Genomic DNA, 19,821 nt, shown 5'->3' on the forward strand with positions numbered 1-19,821 from the left:
ATCAAGCAAAGGAAGCAGTCTGCAAAAACACAGTTCCTCCACAGCTGCTAAGGATAACTCAATTAGAAGGTCTAGCCCAGTTTCTCCTAGGGCTGTACTGTTCTCCACCCTGTATTGGCAGTGTTAAAACTGTCTATACTGATCTGAGACCACATTTATAACATGCTGAGAATATAATTCAATTTTTTTCTTTGTAAGTTTCTATAACCAGATGCCTCAAATATATGTCACCTTACAATATGAAATTCTATCTGATAATACCCTCAYAGGGGATCTGAATGTTCAGAAATTCATTTGATGAAGAAAGTCCTGGCTGAAAGGCAAAAATGCGAAAGCCTGTAGTCAGACAGTAAGGCCCACGTTCAGGCTGTAAGTGGCCGAGTTTCCAAACCACAGGGAAGTGAGTAGCCTCCAAAAAGTTTAAGGGGGTGGATGAGGCTTTTAGTTCTTGTGTTAATGGAGCCATCTCTTTAGAAACCTATGTTCTTTCCTCACATTTGTAAATGTTGCTGAAAGATATCATTAAAGGGTTAAAAAACAGTGGGAGGTATGATACTCATAAAAATCCATCAGTTTTACCACTAAATGCATACAAATTTAAAATTATTCATGTAATAACTAAGGGGGCATTTGGACACTCTACCTCSCAGACTGTATTGTAGAATAAACTCTCATAAGGAAAGTTGTTCAAAACAGTAAGAGCAAATCATTAATAGCTGCATGAGTACATGCTTTTGGAAATATCTAGTTCATACTTGTCATGCTTATTGGTGTAGCAGATTACTCTGTGACAGTATTACAGAATTCTGTTTGCATAAACAGACTCACTCCAGCATCACGATGTTTATCCTTAGATAAGAGACTTTCTAATCACTATTTTGCTTAGAAATTTGTATAACTTCAACAAGGCTTGTAGAGAGTCCTGGCATACTGTTTAGATTCAAGGATAAGTAAACACAGYCATCTATGTCAATTTTCTTATCATTTAAAATGGATTCAGTGTGACTTCTCAGTTCCTATCTTGCAAATACTGTTCAGTGCTATTCCCACTTTTATTACTGTGTCATACTTCACTGCAAAGTTTTGGTTTCAGCATTAGACAAGTTGTAACAATAGCTATTAGATCTCTGCACTCAGACTTGGAAAAAGCACAAGGACTAACAAGTGATTTCCAAATTCACAAAAACTCACCTCTTGTAGACGGTCAATGTACATACGACAGGTCTCCAAGTCACAATCTCCTCGTACAACTATAATTCCTAAGGGAATGGCTGGGCAAGCAAAAACAAAGAAGAAATTCCTTATTCCTTATCCTGAAGTCTCTTAACTTTAAAAGAAGATTTACAATATTTTTTTTTCTCATTTGTCATGACTTAAGCTTTCTGCTATCTAAATTTTAAGAGTCACTTAAAAGCAAGAACATATTATTCATCATTAGTTTCACTCATTAATAATTAAAGTTTCTGGTTTTCAACCGTTATTCATCTTGAAAGAGTAAAAGCAGCTTCTGGTAGGTAGTGTACTTCATTATCTGATGTCAATATCATTTACATTAATGCAAGAAAAGGAACATATCCCGGAACAAGAGTTCAGGGGAATACATTTGGGCATTGAAATTACAGTGTTACTTTATTTTTCAGGATTCTTACGACTATAAAAACTATTCAAAATAATGAAAAATAAAATAAAAAAAAAAAAGAACTTTTTTTTTTAATTCTACCAAGACGTTGTTGTAAACTATATATCTGGGATTTACTTTTTTTTCCCATGGCAGACTTGTTATGAAACTGCATTGACTAAAATGAAACTATAGGTCTGCTTCTGTTTTCCAGCCTGAGCTTCTTGACTCACTGACATAAAGTTATGGAGTATAAGTATTTTMTAATTATATCTTTACTTATTTTTGCAGGAAAAAAAATCCAACCAAATGAAACAGTGATATCCCTTAGCTACGTCTTATGATAGAATTTATAGAAAAAGGGAACAAGTGATCAGCTTCAACTTTGTCTCTCCGAGCTGAACAAGCATAGTTAAAAAGTATCCCTGCAATCACAATCTGATTTGGGAGCAAACTGTCCAGTAGCTTTTAAATGAAATAGACTTCGTTCCATACACACACAAAATTGACAAAACATCTCCCTATTTTCTTTGGGRAAAAAAATAATAAAATAGCCTGTAAAAAAGGAGCAAGTAATTCTCCTCAGCTGAAGGCTGCATTTTTAATAAGAGGAGTTTAGTTTTCCAAAACCATTTTTTTCCTGGAGAACATAAAAACCAAAATGATCAAATGAGAGGAAAAGCACATATGAGCCTACAATTAAGGCATCAAGAAAGCTACCTACTAAGATCTCATTAAATATAAAAGAAACAAATAAGAAAAAACTTGAGTACCTGAATTTCTAAGACAGAATCACTGAAGAATATTTTCTTTCTCCCTAGAGGGTCTTTAATCGAACAATGCCCCAAAAAAGTAAGGAAGTGGCAAAGAAAGCAGCCGGAAAGAGATTTAAATATATGAAGTATTCCAGGAGGAGAGCAGAATATGAACATCATAAACCATTTTGTTAATTGGATAACAAGGAGCAACATAAAGTCACCGATAGTACGGAGACGAACAGAAAAACCAGCTGCGGCCCCTCCTGTCATTCTGAAGTTGTTGATTAAGAGGTATTTATCTACTGAGAAGCTCTTTATTTCTTGTCACTATCTTATTCCCTTAAGTTATGAGAATAAAGAGGAATGTCTCTGAGGCTCATATTATTATGGTCCATCAAGGCTAGAAGCATTAAGAGAATTTTTTAGTGGCCTCAGCGAGGAAAGTAGAGGAGCACCAACTGAAGCTAAAGTCAATATGGGCCTCAGAGGCCAACCCAGGGCACCGGGAGTCCATCAGCCATGCTGCCAAGATTGTGCTCAGAAGGCAGTCCAAACAGCAGAACAGCTATGAACCTGGGGAGACCAGARGCAGGAAAGAGAAGGCAGAGGGAAAAAGGAGAAAATAAAAAGGAAGAGGCAAGGAGAYCAGGGAAGGAAGGAAAAGCTCGCACTTCTGAAGTAACACTGACATCCAATAGTGACCCCAATCCACCTGCTCTTTTTCAGAAAGGCCAGAAGGGAGCGATCGCTGCTCATTGTGGCCCATAAGACCTTTTCATTACAAAAGAGAGACTGTGAAACAAGGCAGTGGAACCGGACAATCACTAAGTTTCCATTACAYGTTCTGACACTCTAGGTTACAGACTGATTTTCTTTGCTTAGTGCTTACTATTGCTTAACCCTCTTTGACAGGAGACCCTCAAGCTCTTTGTAAAGCATACTTAATGTCTATCCAGTTTTAACTTTGTAGATCCTTCTGTAGCCCTTACTGAAAGGAGTATTTGTTAAGTTTTTCTTAATAGCACTAAAAAGTGAATCACAACAGACACGGCTATACCTCCAACAGCTGCAGAGCACTGGGGAGATAAGTCACTGCTTCAAAAAAATGTTTTCTCTTTTTTTTTACTGTTTCTATTTCTTTTCTACTGAATTTCTTCCATGAAGAAAGAATACACCCATTTAATTGGGGACCACAGCTTTGACCTGCTGAGAAAATGCAGCTAGCACAAAACTGAAATCATTAACTGCCACCATTCCTGAGGACCCAGAGCAGACAGACTTTATGAATGTCTGAAATTCTAAAGAAATCCACCAAAATGTCTGAAAATACTATTAGGCAATTGATAGTTTAGCAATCATATTTCCAGACCTTATCTACATGAGTGAAGATAATGTCAGAATTCATATGTTTATTTAAATTATGTTCCATTGATTCTGTATGGTCAAAAAAGCACAAGTTTGGAAACCTGGGCTGGGTGACTTTTTCCTTAAAATCAGATGCGTGACTTTTGCTGCACAGAAATGCTGAAGTAGCATGACCTATAGCTTTAGCTAAGGGTACCTGAGGCACATCTCAGACAGTTCCATCTCACACAGTCTGTGGTCACTTGACACCTTTTCAATTATTACTGGATAACACTACAGTGTATGTTAAAGAGTTGTTTACCAAAGTGTGGGTTTTTTTTGTTTTTTTTTTTTTTTTGTTTGTTTGTTTGGTTTTTTTGTTTTTTTTTGACCTGCTTGACCTTTGGCAAGGAAAATGCTCCCAGCTCTCATTCATATTATAAACCACAGCAAAAATGCACAATGCACCATGTAGCCAAGATTTTTTAAATGCTTCACGATTGCTGTTGCTGTTTGAAAACAAAAGCAAATATTTACCCACTGATAATGGGAATGAAAGGACTGGGCTGTTGCTTGTTTGAAATACAGTGCAATACTATGTGATGGGGGCAAAATGAGTTAAGTTGTGACAAATTAGTTAAAGGCATGAAGTAAACGTGCATACTGTGCATGGCATTAAATGTCATTGTGCACACTTTCATTCATGTATAAAGGGGCTTCTACCTTTTCTGAGCAGCCCTAGATGGATGAGGAGCTGGATAGTACAGAATGGTGCTGCAGGACAAAGTGATTACTAGATACGTACAGGTGAGAGATGGGAGAAGATGACAGCTTAAAGATTTGCATACATTAAGACTCCAGGCACTGCAGAGCAGCTTTTCCACCCCTGTATTCACTGTCCACTCCTGTAAAATATGCATATATCCACACTTGGAAATACACCAAAAATAAGGTATAGTCTCAGCTCAAGAATCAAACCACTGCATTCAAGCACCAGAAAATTTTCTTGTGAGGCACCTACTCTTCTGGCTGCTTACATTCAGCTCCCAGGTTCTTTGTGCTCCCTGAATGATGAAAAGAAAGTTGTCTTGAGAACTGYGGATATGGACTATAATGCTACAGTGATGAACAGTGGTATAAGAACCCCAGGAGATTAGACAGTGGGACAGACAGCTGCTTCAKATTCTGAACCAGTACTGTAGAAAGYTTTTTGTTCTTAGCAATGCTTACTGAAATCAAATATCAGCAGGAGGAGAGTGGACTAGGTGCAGCAAGATGGCTAGCATGATACTCTAATTGACTACGAGATTATTAGTGATTTCCAAAGTCCTCTCAAAACTAGCTATGGAAGTTACAAACAAGGAAGAGATCTTCCACCTATTAACTGTCCATAATGCTGAATACCTAAAGCTAGTGAGGTCTTTGTTGGTATTGAGGACACAAATGGAAGAAGCCTGAATATACTGCGCATTACAGCATCAAGAAAAAATAAAATTCAATTAACTTCCCCATTTATTGTTATGAAAGGATTCAATTTGTGATCTGAAGACCATGATTAACCCACTCAAATCTCAAACAAAACAGCCTTGAGACAGATCATTAAGGTAGATGTGAATGCCAGGAAAACTCATTCCGAGTCTGACATACCTCAGGGGATTGGGGAGATTAGACAGTGGGCTGTAAATGTTTAATGCAGCAAATAAAGTATCCTCACTAYTGAAGATATTATAAGGATGTCATTTTCCTGAGGGGTTTCCAGTGATATTAGAAATGTGAAGGACCAAGTAATTGCAGTAAATTCTCAGAAACCTTGAGAGAGAATTCTAAAGTATTCAGACACATTAAGAGGTTTGGCCTTTCTGGAATGGTTTTAATCTGACTGGGTTTGTATAAAATACTTTTCTTAACAAATAGAAGCCATGTATCTCTTTAGATCCCTTCTGTTTATTATACTGACAAAAACTAAGCCCCCTTCAGTTGTTGTGCCGGTTGGTTGTTAGTTTTCTGAAAGCTAAAATCCTCATATCATATGTCAGGAGATAAAACACATTCTTTTTTTTTTTTTTTTTTTTCCCAGAATAAAACAGAGCACATTTGAGAGGGAGGTCATCCCTCCCAAGCTCTGTAACTTCCCCACTACCCTGCCAAGCAGGTAGCTGCCTGTTAAATCAAGAGTGAACTTGTTCCAAACACCAAAAAAAGGGAACAAGTTATGGCAAGAMGACTATAAAGAGCTGGTAACAGAGACTTGTAGGGAAGGGAAATTGGGACTAAGACCTGAAAGAACAAATCTGGCTGAACAATGAGGAAGGATTTAGGATTAAGGAAAAGAGGAGGAGCCTGAGCTGTAAGATCTGGAGAAACAGACTAAGATGGGCAGGAAGAATGCAAGTGGGATGGGACAGCCAAAGGGTGAAGACCAGGAATAAAAAGTTAGAAGAAATTAAACCATACAAGTGATAGATAGGAATGGAAGAGGCAGAAGTGGAATAAAACATAGGAACACCTGACAAGTCTATGACATAAAGCCAAACTACAGCATGCTTTCCTTGAAAGTTTTGAATTAAACTTAACATTCCTGTATCTCTCCACTCTTCTGAGGTGAATACATATTTATGAAATCCATTGCAATACTGCCTATCTCTTCTAGTTGAGAGGAGACGACAACCTTACAGATTGCAGTCACCCCACCAGATGAAACTTTGAGGACTGTGTTGGATCTAAATATAACCTTTGTGGAGTCAACTTGTGGCCATGAGAAGGGATTTTAATGGTTTGGATGTACTCTTTTCCTTAAAAAAAAAAAAAAAAACACAAGGCAATGACATCCTCTGTTGAACAAATGCTGTTACAATTACAAAGTCAAGAGCTTGAAGTTAGGAAAAGCCAGGATTAAATGTACTTATTTCAACCCCATTGTGTGAACTCATTGTACTACTGCTTTTAATTATCTAATTGCATCCTATTTTTCTTCTTTTGGACTCCTGTGCCATCCCATTCTTTGCGAGTGTGTGTGTGTGTGTGTGTGTGTGTGTGTGTGTGTGTGTGTGTGTGTATCTGTATGAGAGAGAAAGAGCGAGAGAAAGAGTGAAAGAAAAATCTAATTCACTGTGCCCTCTGGACAAGGTCCACAAGGTCTCATCCATCAAAAGGCAAAAGAGATATCTCCTTTCAGACAAACAATGCCATTGGCAACTTCCTCCTTGTTTGTAACAGAAACAGAAATGGCAAAAACATCTAYCAGTGGTTTATGCCTGTATACGACAGCATGAAAATGTGGGAGATCAGAGGCAGCAGTTTTCAGTATTTAAAATGCTGCTGACTTCTTATCCTCTTGGCCTGGTTACCATCTTGCTGGGTGACCTTAAGCAACTCATTTGACCCTCTCAGATTCAAATCTCTTTAAACCACTATAAGAGAAAAACGCATGAATTATCTAAAGCCTATACAATAGGATCTTGAGAAAGTAAAACCATCAAAGCAAGATACTGACTTTTAAAGAGTGTGAAATTTARTCTGTAGACACTCTGCCTTTTATAGAACTACAGAGCTTTTATAGAGCTTCTACAGAAAAGCCACTATGTCCCCTAAGAGACCTCCTGYCAAATAAATTCACAGCATGGAAGGGCAGGCTTTTTTAGCTAGACAATCCATCCCGTCTAACTCCAACCAGATGGAAGTTGCCTCTCAGTGTGAGCACATTTCYCTCAGTGGCTAACTACCTCTGTCCTGACTCCATCTACTAACTCAGGCTTTGCCCAAAGACAACACAAGCAGGAGGTCCTCCACTCCCCTATGCCCTTTGCATTATAGATATTGAAAATGTAAATTCTTCACTGTTGACCTTCTCTTATTTAACTCTTTGCTCAAAATCACATAGAATAGTCTCCAAATTAACTTCACTCACCATATCCCTGAGCTTTATAGTATTAGGACAAATTGCAGGGACCAGGGATTCTCAAATTGTGATAAGTACATCACTGGTATGATGAAGGAACAGTATCTCTGTATATATAATACACATCTCAGATGACTCACAAGCTTGTCACTCCAGGTACTTGATAAGAAATCCTCAGATGACCCAAACTCTCAGATAAAACACAGAAAYTGAAGGCAGAGACATAAACAATGAAAAAAATCTTGCCAGATATAATGAGACAAGTTACTTGGAGAGAGAGAAAGAAAAATCTGAGGTTAACTTCAAATAATGCTACCCCCCCCACATATGCACACAAAGCAAGAAGTTTGAAGAGAAAGAGACTGTTCGTTTGCAGATAGTTCAATTGTTACACAGATGGAAATAAATTTTCTTCAACATTTGCTTTTTAATCTAGCATGCTGTTTTGTTTCAGAGGMGATAAGGAACAGCTGCCCCATATGAGAAGGTGGTGGGGTGGGGGAGWCAGCTATCATGTATCTGAGCTATTTCTGATACTACCACTGCTGGGGTAGGGTGAGATTCCCTTTTACTCACAGTGCTTGAGTAAAGTAAGATCGGATCTCCAGGGCTAAAGCATACAAAACAACAAGCAAAGGGCAGTACAAACTGACAGATTCTATTAAAAACAAAAAAAAATACAGCTACTGCTCCCAGTGATCTAATTCATCCCTCAATCTTCATGCTGCAAATCTACAATAGTGCTAAGAGGTGTGAGGAAGAGATGAGGACCCTCGCTTAGTGGGAGGTTTTGGGGGGGGGTGATGTTAATTCTTGCATATACCTCCGTTGTCAGGAATTAGTAACAGTGGGAAGGGGAAAACAGGGGGTCAGAAACAGAAAAGTTTTGTTGTTTTAAAAACAACTCAACTGTTCCCCCACAATGCTCTGGATCACATTCTTCTGCACCCACAGGAAGTTAGAAAGAGTGCACATTTGATATGCAGGGAGACAGAGAGAGATGGGGAGAGAGAGAGAGAGAGAGAGAGAGATGGAGAGAAAGAGAATTTTGTTTTGCCAACCTAGAAACATCAGTCCAATTCACCAGTTCAATATGATAGTCTTAGTCATGGTCACATAAAGTACGACCATCATACCAGGCTGAAAAAACTGAAGCTGGTGGCCAGGGTGACAACTACTTGGGATGTAAAATGAGGTGTTAGAAGATGATGATATCTGCAGCAACTAAGAGCATTACAATGTGTCTAAAATGTCCAACATATATCCCTTTCCCAGGAGAGTGCATGGAAGCCTTCACCTCTCCTCAGTGAAAGATCAATARGCATCTCCTATAACATCAGTCATCCCAGAGACAACACTGAGATGTTGACAGAAGAAAGAATGAAGGAGAAAAGAAAGAGTTCAGGGGAGGGAAGAAAGGGACAATTAAAATACAGTGTCTTGGTTAAATGTCAGCTGCTGTGACAAGAAAAACAGAGCAACAGAAGAAGAACGGGCTAAGAATGGTCGTGCTCTTCAGAGGACAAAATGACATTCTTTAATTGCTCAGGAGTTTTTCAAAATGAGGTGTCTACCTCCAGCAGAGTGAAGATTAATCTTCATGGAACAGTTTGTATGACAAGTTGTTAGATGTCAGGCAACTCCAATTTTAGATGAAGCTGCTGATAGAATCAAATCAGTATTTCAAGCAAACAAGGAGAGCAAAATATATTTAACATGATTTAAAGTGATCCAGATTATTACACTGATGTCAGATCTTTCAAAACTCTATTATGGTGACATGTCACAGGCAAAAWTCATAACAGTTTCTTTGCACTGTTCCTTCAGGAATAACACCATGAGTTGTTAATAACTAGATTCCTTTTTTTTTGTTCTGATTGCTGTGGGATTTTGTTAGGTTCAATCAGGAAATAAAAGTGCTTTAAGTCAGTATGGGTAGGGAAAGTATAGTAAGGACAGTGTTCTGGAATTAAGCTGTACGTATTCTGCCAAAACTTTGACAAATATATAAATTGAGTCTCTTATGAGCATCAAATGAGACATACATGCACCTGAGAGTTGAAATTGTGCTGAAGAAAGCTAACCTCACTTCTGGTAACATGCCTTGCAGAATACTATTGTAACAGGRTCATCTGAGGATTTCTTATTAAGTACTTCAAGTGACAAGCTTGTGAGTCATCTGAGATGTGTACTCTCTATACACARAGATACTGTTGCTTCATCATACCAGTGATGTACACACATGGAGTCATTAGTCAATGAGGACCAAGTGMTCTTCTATTTTGCTAGTGTAAACAAGTTATCTATATTTAACTTTTTAATTAACACTTGCAAAATTTAAATCACCACGTCAGGCGAATGGCTGATTTTGTATGGGAAAGCAATGATCAAATTTCYCCCCCACCTCCCCACACCATTATAATCACCTTGGTGATTAGGAAAGAAGAGTCACATCTCCTGCCTGACTCCCTGCCTTGACACTTCCTTTCCCCTCCCTCACTTTAAGGAAGTAACTTCTAGTGACAATGCTCTATGAAAAGATTTACTGATGAAGACTGAGACAGTAAACTTATTTCACAGAATTATTAAACATATGATAGAGCCAGGAAGGCAGACAGCGATCCATAGACCTGCTGTCAGAAAACCATTTGATATTTATGCAATTATCTATGTCCAAAATGCAAATAAAAGGACTATCTGCTCTTCTAAAAAGGAACATCTAAGTGATTTTCCRGATTCCTTCCTTATAAAAACTCAAGGTATGTACGTCCCTAGTATAACCATGCAACTTGTTGACTAGCTACTTATCAGTTTCTAGGAGATGCAAGCGTCTTACAGCAAGTCACAGAGAAAATAGGATGCTAGTCTCGCACTCAGCAAACCACAATATTTTTTCTGTTTTTCACTTCATGGAGTTCAGGGAGTTGACTAGAAGATTTAAAACAGTTTGATTTCTGGCTGTTCAGAGAACACCTCTCTTCTCATAGGTACTTTTGTTCAGCCATAGTTAGGATAAGCTAGAAGTGTTCAAATCAAGATCAMCCCCCAATAAATGAAAGGTCAGACAATTGTCATGGAAGGCACTTAAGCTTTTGTCCAGAGAAGTATGAGTTTGATGATCTTTGGTGCATGCTTAAGTTGTATCCTTATACAGGCACTTCCAAAAAACTGCAAAGGGTAAGGTAACATATCTACCGTGATCTGTTTTAGGTTGATGGGGATTTCTTTGGGTTTCTTATATTTTAGTGTAAAAACAYGGAAGTACAATTACTACTGAGAGAGGTAAAGGAGGATAAAGAGAAAAAACAACTTGATGAAATGAATTTGGCAGAATAACATAGCAACCAACTATATTATATTATAYTATACTAACAACTTTAAAAAAAAAGAGACAAAAGGGTCTTACTGAAAATAGTCTGCCAGTACCTGAAAGTGCCATTTTAGTTTTTGGTTGGCAAACATCTACTTTTTCAATACAAATCTCGTAAGTGACCAAACACGTATATAATCTAAATCCAAATCAGCTGACAACAACATAAATATCTATTTGCAGTTGTAGTGTAAAAAGCTGTGTGCCTTTGTCAGAACATGAAAATGGCTCTTAAAGACAATATATACTAAACACACACATACATACAAAAAACATACTCTGGCAGGTATGGATCATTCTCTTCAAATGCAAAGGGAAAAGACTGTGGCAKAGGAAGAACAAAGGATCAGATTGTTTTTGACTGGGTTAGATAGATGCATGTTCAAGATGGCCATAAGTCTACTCTCAGCTTTAAATAGAAAACCAATTCTCTCCAAAGAATCATAATCCYCATCCCGTTACAGTTCTCTTTTGTCCAGTGATGAAAGCTCAGATTGCTTTAATTATGGCTGAAATCTGTTAGTAGAAAATTTGGAGAAAGCTGTCAGAACCTATATTAAAATTCAAGCCATCTCAATTCTTTTGTTGGAAAGCGAGATGGTGAGCACAGAGAGTTAGGAGGGGTAGGACTGGAGGAGTGAAAGTGAAATAGCACAACTATCTTCCAATAGTAAGATAAGCAAACCAGTTAAAAGGATTGTCATCCTGTAATTACCAGTGTGCTCTGTGTTAAAAAGGGAACTGAAGCTTTGTTGCACAACAAACAGTCATGCTTGTAATTTAATATGAATAGTGAGCCAGATGCATGAACAAGACTCTATTAAACTGTTATCACAAGCAGCCATGTCCCTCATTGATTAATGACTCCATGTGTGACCAAAGAAAGGGACTCCATTTCTAAACACAGATCACAGTCGGCAGTGTTGCTGGTGCAACTAACTGCTTTTAGCTTACCCCTTGAATGGGGCAATTAAACCATTWCCTGAGGAAACAATACAGTGATTATTTTAATACGTAGAAAACTGAAGGCTATTAAAGAATAAGAGATTGGTGAARCCAGATTTGTTTCCCAAGGTAAATGCACCAATGTAAGAGCTATCTTCAAGGTCAGAGCACCTTCCTGATATAAAATSAATCATGATTCTTCCCTCAGTTTTAAATTTGATGTTAATCATAAAATCTTTAAATCAGTGGGACCAACAGACAGCCAATGATTAAAAAAGAGTGTGAAAAACACTTATTTTACAGTAAATAATATCAATTTGCAGAAGGCATAATTAAGAAAACACCTATATTCCCTATATATGTTCTTTACAGAGAGAGCATTTATACAGAGATAATTTTATGTCTGTATCTCTGTTTACACAGATACACACATACTCCACACATGACTCAAGAMAGACCTTGGCTTTTTGTTAATGGAAGATCTATATGGAATGTTCTACCAAAAGCCACCACAACTTAGCTTCTTCCAACTTACAAGCTTCCCGGAGCTTTTCTTTGTCATAATGTAGCCCCTCATATTCTTGTAAATTAATTCTGTTCACTCTGATCCGTAGGCGATCTGGGATGGAATGAGGACTGCAAGGAAAGAAAAAAATCTTCTTAGACAAAGTGTTCCATGGAAAAACAAAAGAAAATAAGACATAAAGTGCTTTTATCTTCTCTGAAAAAAAAAAAATAAAAAAGGTAACCCTCTTCAAAACTGGGCCAGCTCCTCACAGGTCCATCACTGAGGTTTACAGGATTACGACTACAGACTTCACATCATTGGTATTACATCTTACATGACAAGAATGATCAAGAAACTCACTCCCTGGCTGTGTAGTCTGGAATTCCAAAAGTGTTTGTTTCTGAGCTCTTTAATCTTTATATAGATACCCCACCTCCCTATTTCCATTTTTGTACATCCCTGAACCCTTATTAAAGTCAATAAAACTGTCAAGCTCCAGTTCAGATCATAGCGCCATTCCCAGTTTTCTTGGAAATTCTCTGAGAACACCCATGGACATCTGTCCATCTACCCAAACATCCACCCTAACCCATGGAGGATTCTTATTCAGTAGCTCCATTCTGGGGAAAAGCCAACAGAAATGTGGCTAAGAACTGGACATCTAAAGTAGAGTCCAGTATGTGGATCCCAGGAGGACTTTCAAAGGCAAGTAGTAGCACAGGTACCRCATTTCTAAAATTTTCAGCCAGATTTAGACATCTCAACTACCTCTGCACTTTTGAAACTCTCAGTGGGTGCCTATCCACAGATTTAAGTGTCCAAAAATTGATGGAAAATTGTCCTTAGAAGCTTTGCTTTGATTTCATGTTGTCTTCTATATCACAATAACCTACTATTTCATTTTGTAAGAATTATTGGATTGTTTGTAAATTAAAACGACCACATTTGTACTTTCCACYTGTAAAAAAAGACAGATATCCTGTGTATGAAAGCAAATGTCTGTCCAGCTGGGCCTGTGGCCCAGTTACAAGTAGATTCTTCACTCTGAACTTCCACCAAAGATTGTCCATTTTCCACTACATTTTAATCAAGTTATTAACAGAACTTTGTCAGTGCTATGAACACCTAACACGTGTTTAACTTTGAAACAAAAGTTAAAATATTATAGACCGACAGTCACATAGACTTACTGTTTTCTTACTGTCAAWTTTAAAGTATTTTGCATTTATATTGCTAGTTTAAAAACCAATCAGTACAAAATAATCTCAAGAAATATATATAAAAACAAAAGTTTTCAAAGTAGGTGAGCAGGTTTCCTTTTGGCCTGAACATACTGTAGAGCTATCAAAACATATGCTTTGTGGCCATCTCTTGGTAGAGCCACTGAGAGGGCAATTAGCCAAGATTTCAGAGTTAGCTTATTGCATACTTTCAGTCTGTTGGTATAAACAGCTCTGTTGCATCTAGACAGATGAAAGGAATTGAAATGAAGCCCAGTTCAAAAAGTTTCTCTGGTACAAGTCCTCTTTACCTGAAAAGTGACGAAGAATAACAAATTGGGAGTACCTGTATAATGGGAATGTAAGACAACAGAGCTGCACTGAAGACATTCCTGTTCTGAACAGGAGTTTCTAAAGTAATGATAAAAACAACCCCAAAACACATGAAGAACAGCTTAGAAGAAGTCATAAATGCTTAACAGTGGCAGCCAGATAGACYTATTTAGCGGTATATAGGCTTCCCAATGTTTTTCCTGCACTGATTAACAGGGACTATTGCATCAAAGTGCCACAAGATGCGAGGAAACTGTCCATATGCAAGGTAAGCTTTTCTGGTTGGTTTGATAGACATCCAGTATAGTATCTTCCAGCACAGCTTCATGGGGCAACCTTCTAACTCAGCTGGTTTGTGTTATCCTACAGAACAGCACTCTCTACCTGAAGGCTCACCAGCTTGTATAGCAACCAGAAGATCAATACATGCAAGTGGGGGGTAAGGTGCATAGGTAGAACAAGAATGCAATTACACTGAGTCTCTCTCACCCTCCTTCTGCCTTTTTATAAAGAAAAGATTAATGTAAGATTGCAGGTTGAGGAATGAAGAGGGTAGTCTGAGGAACTATGTTCCCTTCCAAATTCTATGAAATGCATGTTTCAAAAGTAAAAATCATGGTGGATTTTATTTTTAGCCAGGAGAAGAAAATAAATTGTCTGTCAGGAAATACAGCAATGTAACTACACAGTCTTTTTCTGAGGGGAGAAAAAAATAATTCAGTGCAGARATCTGAGGTATATCTGTCCTCCAACTGCCCTTCATATTCCACTAGTCCAATTTTCTCCTCRCAACCTATTGCTGTCCTTCTCTGCAAGAGATGTATTTGTATACACCCTTTTGTACCTTCATGCCATGTGGGGGGGGGATTTACTAGGGCTCCAAGGGCTTCAATACTTCCCTCTCACAATTCCAGTTCCTCTTCTTTCACACACGGGCATTACTCCCATCCCTTAGTGCATGACAGGACAAGAGTGTATCAGATACAGGCATCTGGAGACAAGCTATGCATTACTGTGGGAAATATTCGGGACAGAGCAGCTTCCACATCACCCTGTGAGCCTGTCCCAGTCACACAACCTTTTCCATTGATAGATTTTGTGACCAAAATGTTGTTGTGACCAAATTTGTGCAGAAAATCTTTGACAGAGACAAGAATTCAATATAAATCTTCAGCCCAGATTCAATATCTTATTCCCAAGGCCTTCTATYCATTCCTCCTCTAAGCTACACTTCTTTCAGATAAGAAATTAGGTCTTCAGTGACAGTAGAGTGCTTTTTGTGTCCTTTCTTCCACAAGCAGAGTCCCCTTCCACCAAGATTTTTTACTTTCAGTTGGAAATGGAACAACTGAAAATATGGGGATGATTTTCTAAATGTTTATAATTACAAATAATTATCTAAATTATCTACAGAGAAAAAGGTTTTTTKGTGCATTACTGCATGGTACATCTTTGAATTTGATTCAACGGGAAAACAAGAATATTATCTTAAGTATATTCTATTACCTCAGGAGAAATACTTCCTTTCCCTGTCACCTGCTGAAGTGTAAACAGTTGGCAAGAGTCATCATAGTTTCCTCTTTTCTTCTCCTCCTAGCCTCCGCTTTCCTTCAAATACATGGAACATTAAGATGCTATTTCATAAAGAAGCTATGTGTGCTAAAATACGCAACCGGAGAGAAGCAGGACATGCTATTTTAACCACTTTAGAAGTTTAGTGATCCTAGTCATAARAATGTAACCTTGGAAACATGAGCTCTCTATACACTAATATACCCTCTGCAACATCAGTGCTAAAAGGTCCTTTCTAAGGGGCAGAGATTTTATAAGCTTTGCTATGTCCAGTCACAGGTACTATGGTCACAACTGTAAATGTATAGACAGCATTAATTCAATGACAAAAATCTTTGCTATCTCAGAATATGTTGTTGTTAGATACCATATTAAAGCCTCCCTAACTTTCACTACCCATTCAYTACAGCTGCGGCTCTAAAAATTCGCTATGTGAATATCCGCTTCTTGTGCTGGCAATGGACACCACACGGTATCTTCTCATCACCCAATTAATTAGGTCATTCACTCACACAGCTCCATATAAAGCTCTATTCAATGCAGCTGAGCAAAACGCTCCTACCGTCAATACTTCTGCAGTTTTCATTATACTGTATAATAATCCATAACATTATATGAATAGCACAATTATTCTTGTTTAGACAAATTCAGCATACTCAGGAACAACAGAACTCAAGCACACAAGTGTGTTTATGTAAAAGCTAATAATATGGTGACAAATGTTGCTGAAAGCAAATATTAGTATTAATAGAAATGGATGTTTCTAAACACTGTATTATACAATTTGCCCAATTGTAAGCAGAGGAAGAAAAGCTCTCCAGACAAAACAGTACACAATTTATACAAAATTTGGAAATTGCTGCACTGCAATTCAACTTAAAATATTTAAATAACTTTCTTATACCTATTACTCTTCAAAGTAGTGTATTACAAGTAAATTAAAATACAGATGAACAAATTCCATTACTTCCTAAAGAACTTAATTAAGAATCGCATTCTTCAAACACACAAATCCACAAAATTATACTCTAAAGGTTATACACCCCRTGGGACCATAAATACAGGTTCAGGTCAGTTAAAACATTTTGTTCAGTCATGTTTATTAGCAAAATAGTTTTATTTAAACACAGATCTAAATATCAATCCTCTCAAATTGGGAGCACAGATAGGCTATTTGGTCATATTGAATTTTTTGTGATGGATTTTGATTAGCACGGACCAGAAGTGCTAGTTGGATGCATTATTTAATAACAATCCAAATGACCTCTGTAGAAAAACTATGCATAATATTCAGTTGGAACAAACTTTGAAGGATTCTATCAAGATGTTATCAGGTTCCCTCAGAACTACTCTAATTCCCCCACATCAAAAAATATATAGTTTCAGTAATAAATATTTTTTTCTTTTTTTTAGCTTGGAGAATGGCTGAAAAGCATGAGGAAATTTTCTGTCAAACAAATAGCATTTGACTTTCCACAAGGACACAGAAGACGACATAGGTATTGATTAATGAAAAAAACATGTTTCTGGCAATTCTTAAAATTTTTAAACAGTCATAACACAAACAGTTTGTGTGTGTGTGTGCACGCATATATATGTGTATATATATGTATAYATACAAATGTACTTGTGTGTATATACGCAAATATATGTGCATATATATGTACTTGTGTGTATACATATGCATATATATTTGTATATATACATACATATGTGCGTCCGTGTGTGTGTCTGTGTGTCTCTCTGTATATATACACACATATATTTTTTCTAAGTCTACTCCTCTGCGAGAACATATCCATCCCCTCATACACCAGGGTACATATTAGAACARGAATCACACTTTGTACAGAAGCAGGTCTTAGAAAGTCAATATCATGTGAGATAAACTGCTTATCAGTTGAAGCCGTTTTTAATTTCTGCTGTTGGGAATTGCTTACTGAACATAGGCATGCGTTTGTTTTTCTCCTAAGATGAACTATAGCATTCCTGGGATTCTAGAAACATGACCTAAAAAACAAACACAGAGCTTTCACTAGAAAAACTTGAAGGGTTGTTATGATGATGATGATGATGATGATGATGTATGTTTCCTTTTACTCCATCACTTGTGGTTCAAACTCACAAAAGCAAAGCTGCAAGTACTTATTCCGAGACCACCTGCAGAACCTGTTCTGCCTTCGTTCCCACAGAAGAGCACATTCAGCTCTTGATGAAGCTCCAACTTCATCAAGATTAAGCTCCTTGTGGGCTATGCAGCAGCGGGTGAGAGGGTGCCGCCAGCTCACTGGAAGCACAGTTGTATTTCCTTAGTTACATGCTCCTGTTTCTAGTTCACCCAGGAAAGGGAAAATGGGCGGAGTGGGCCTGGGGCCAGATCTTGGCCCCTGTTCAGGAACGAAATAAAACTTCTATGCCACCAGGTTGATTCAATCAGAGAAAGAAACCTTTTAATTATATACACACTAATTCCCATTCCAATTATGTATAAACCCTGTGAACCATTTCTTACTCTCTGTGCCTGCATAGAGAAAGAAAATAATAATAAAAGCAGCCCAACAATTCAACAGAATCCAATGACATTTCTGCTGGATCTTCCAGGATACAGCCCAYATCAAGCTACACACGTACGTGTTTTGATACAAGTCAGTAAACAAACAGAAATTCTCTCTTGTCCCTCCCTTGCAAAAACTGAAATTTAGAAAACATCATGCTCCTCTGGGGCATGTTTGCTGTGACAGATTAATGAATTACCTATCTCCTCGAGAAGAAATAAACATGCAAAACTAATTAAATGTTCCAGTGTTTAGAACAATTGGAAAAATTAAAACAGCGACCAAAGAAAAAGAAATTAACCTTACTTTTGAGATCTCACTGGCAGAGCTTGGAAGTGATGTATTAAAAATTATACATCTTTTGTATACATCTGTATACATCTGTATACAGACAGCTTTTATCTATTTAGAACATAAGATCTGCAATAACAGAACAGAACCATCTAGCTAGTATCCAGCCTCTTCTGATTGACAGATTTTGATGCTTCAGAAAAGTCTGCTGCTATTTTGAACCATAGCTCTTGCTAAGCTCTTTACCTAATTAATACCCCAAAAACATAAGCTCCACCACATAAATACTTTTTTATTCCATTTGATGAGCATATCCCAGATCAGCCAGGTTACCCCAACTGTAAACCCTGCGCTTTCCTGTATCACACTTGCTTTACAGCAAGTGCTCAAGTGTTTTGCTAACTAAAGACTAGACYCACRTACACACTTATACATGTGCCTAAGYGCCAGCTAGAATYCTGGTCGTCTTTCTTTCTTTTTCTCCTTCATCATGGTAACTACACTTCTCTCATGTTTTCTACGTCCAAACACTGCAGATTCTCCCATGGCATCTCCCATGGAGCCTCATAAACAGGAGCCTGCATACTAAACAGGGAAAACCAAAAAAGGCGAATGAGACTCTTAATTCCCTGTAATTCATTTAAGGGAGACAATTTTTTTTTTTAAAGCAGCTTTCATCCTTAATTATATGTTTGGAGAATAGCTCACTCTCTGTAACACTTTCTCCCTTATGTCTCTTCTACTGTTCTTTGTTAGACTTTCCTTCTACAGACAACATACATATTCAGCCCAACCCACAAAGCTGATTTTATTTGGCATTTGAACTTTAAAAAGCAAACATGATTTCCTTTACCCCTTTGGTATCCACACAGATGCTGTGTGTGTACCCTGCTGCAATCATTACTCAGTCAATTCTATTAAAAAGTATTCACTATTTACTAATAAGGCAATACTTGYGTTTTCATTTATGCAGATTTTCTAATAAAAATCACAGCACACCCAAAGTGCTTATACCACTTGTAGAAGGATTGTAGGAGCTATGTAAGTCAATTATGTTTTATTTTTTAAATGATTTTTTTTTTCAGAATTCCTTTGCATCAACCACACAACTCAAATATATTACCACATGTGCATCTTCCCTATCTCAACTAAACATCAAGCTGGCAAATGTAAGTGTTCACCTTTCTTTTAAGAGACTCCATTAAAAATAYAGCAGTTCTATTTACCTAAGCATATAAGTATAAACATTTGAAACAATCCACATTGCAATTCTATTATCTCTGCAACAAAAAATATATGTGCCTAATAATTTTGGCTGCCAAATTCCCATGCATAGATTGCTCCAGGAAACTTGAAATTTATCTAATATAGGCTGTATACACACACTACATATATATATATATATATAT

At 37.4% G+C, this 19,821-nt stretch overlaps 1 protein-coding gene across 1 annotated transcript in view; it reads right to left on the reverse strand.

Annotated features, from left to right (window-relative positions):
- DGKI (diacylglycerol kinase iota) overlaps positions 1-19,821 on the reverse strand; it is a 177,371-nt gene that overhangs the window by 59,790 nt on the left and 97,760 nt on the right. Inside the window, exons 22-23 of the mRNA XM_085324112.1 lie at positions 12,469-12,569; positions 1,192-1,271 (exon numbers count right to left, since the gene is read on the reverse strand). Coding sequence (XP_085180238.1) covers positions 1,192-1,271; positions 12,469-12,569 — 181 coding nt within the window. The remainder of the gene's footprint in view (positions 1-1,191; positions 1,272-12,468; positions 12,570-19,821) is intronic.

Source organism: Rhea americana, unplaced genomic scaffold (genome assembly GCF_003343005.1).
Source record: "Rhea americana isolate MKP2758 unplaced genomic scaffold, rheAme1 scaffold_9, whole genome shotgun sequence".
Lineage (NCBI taxonomy): Eukaryota > Metazoa > Chordata > Aves > Rheiformes > Rheidae > Rhea > Rhea americana.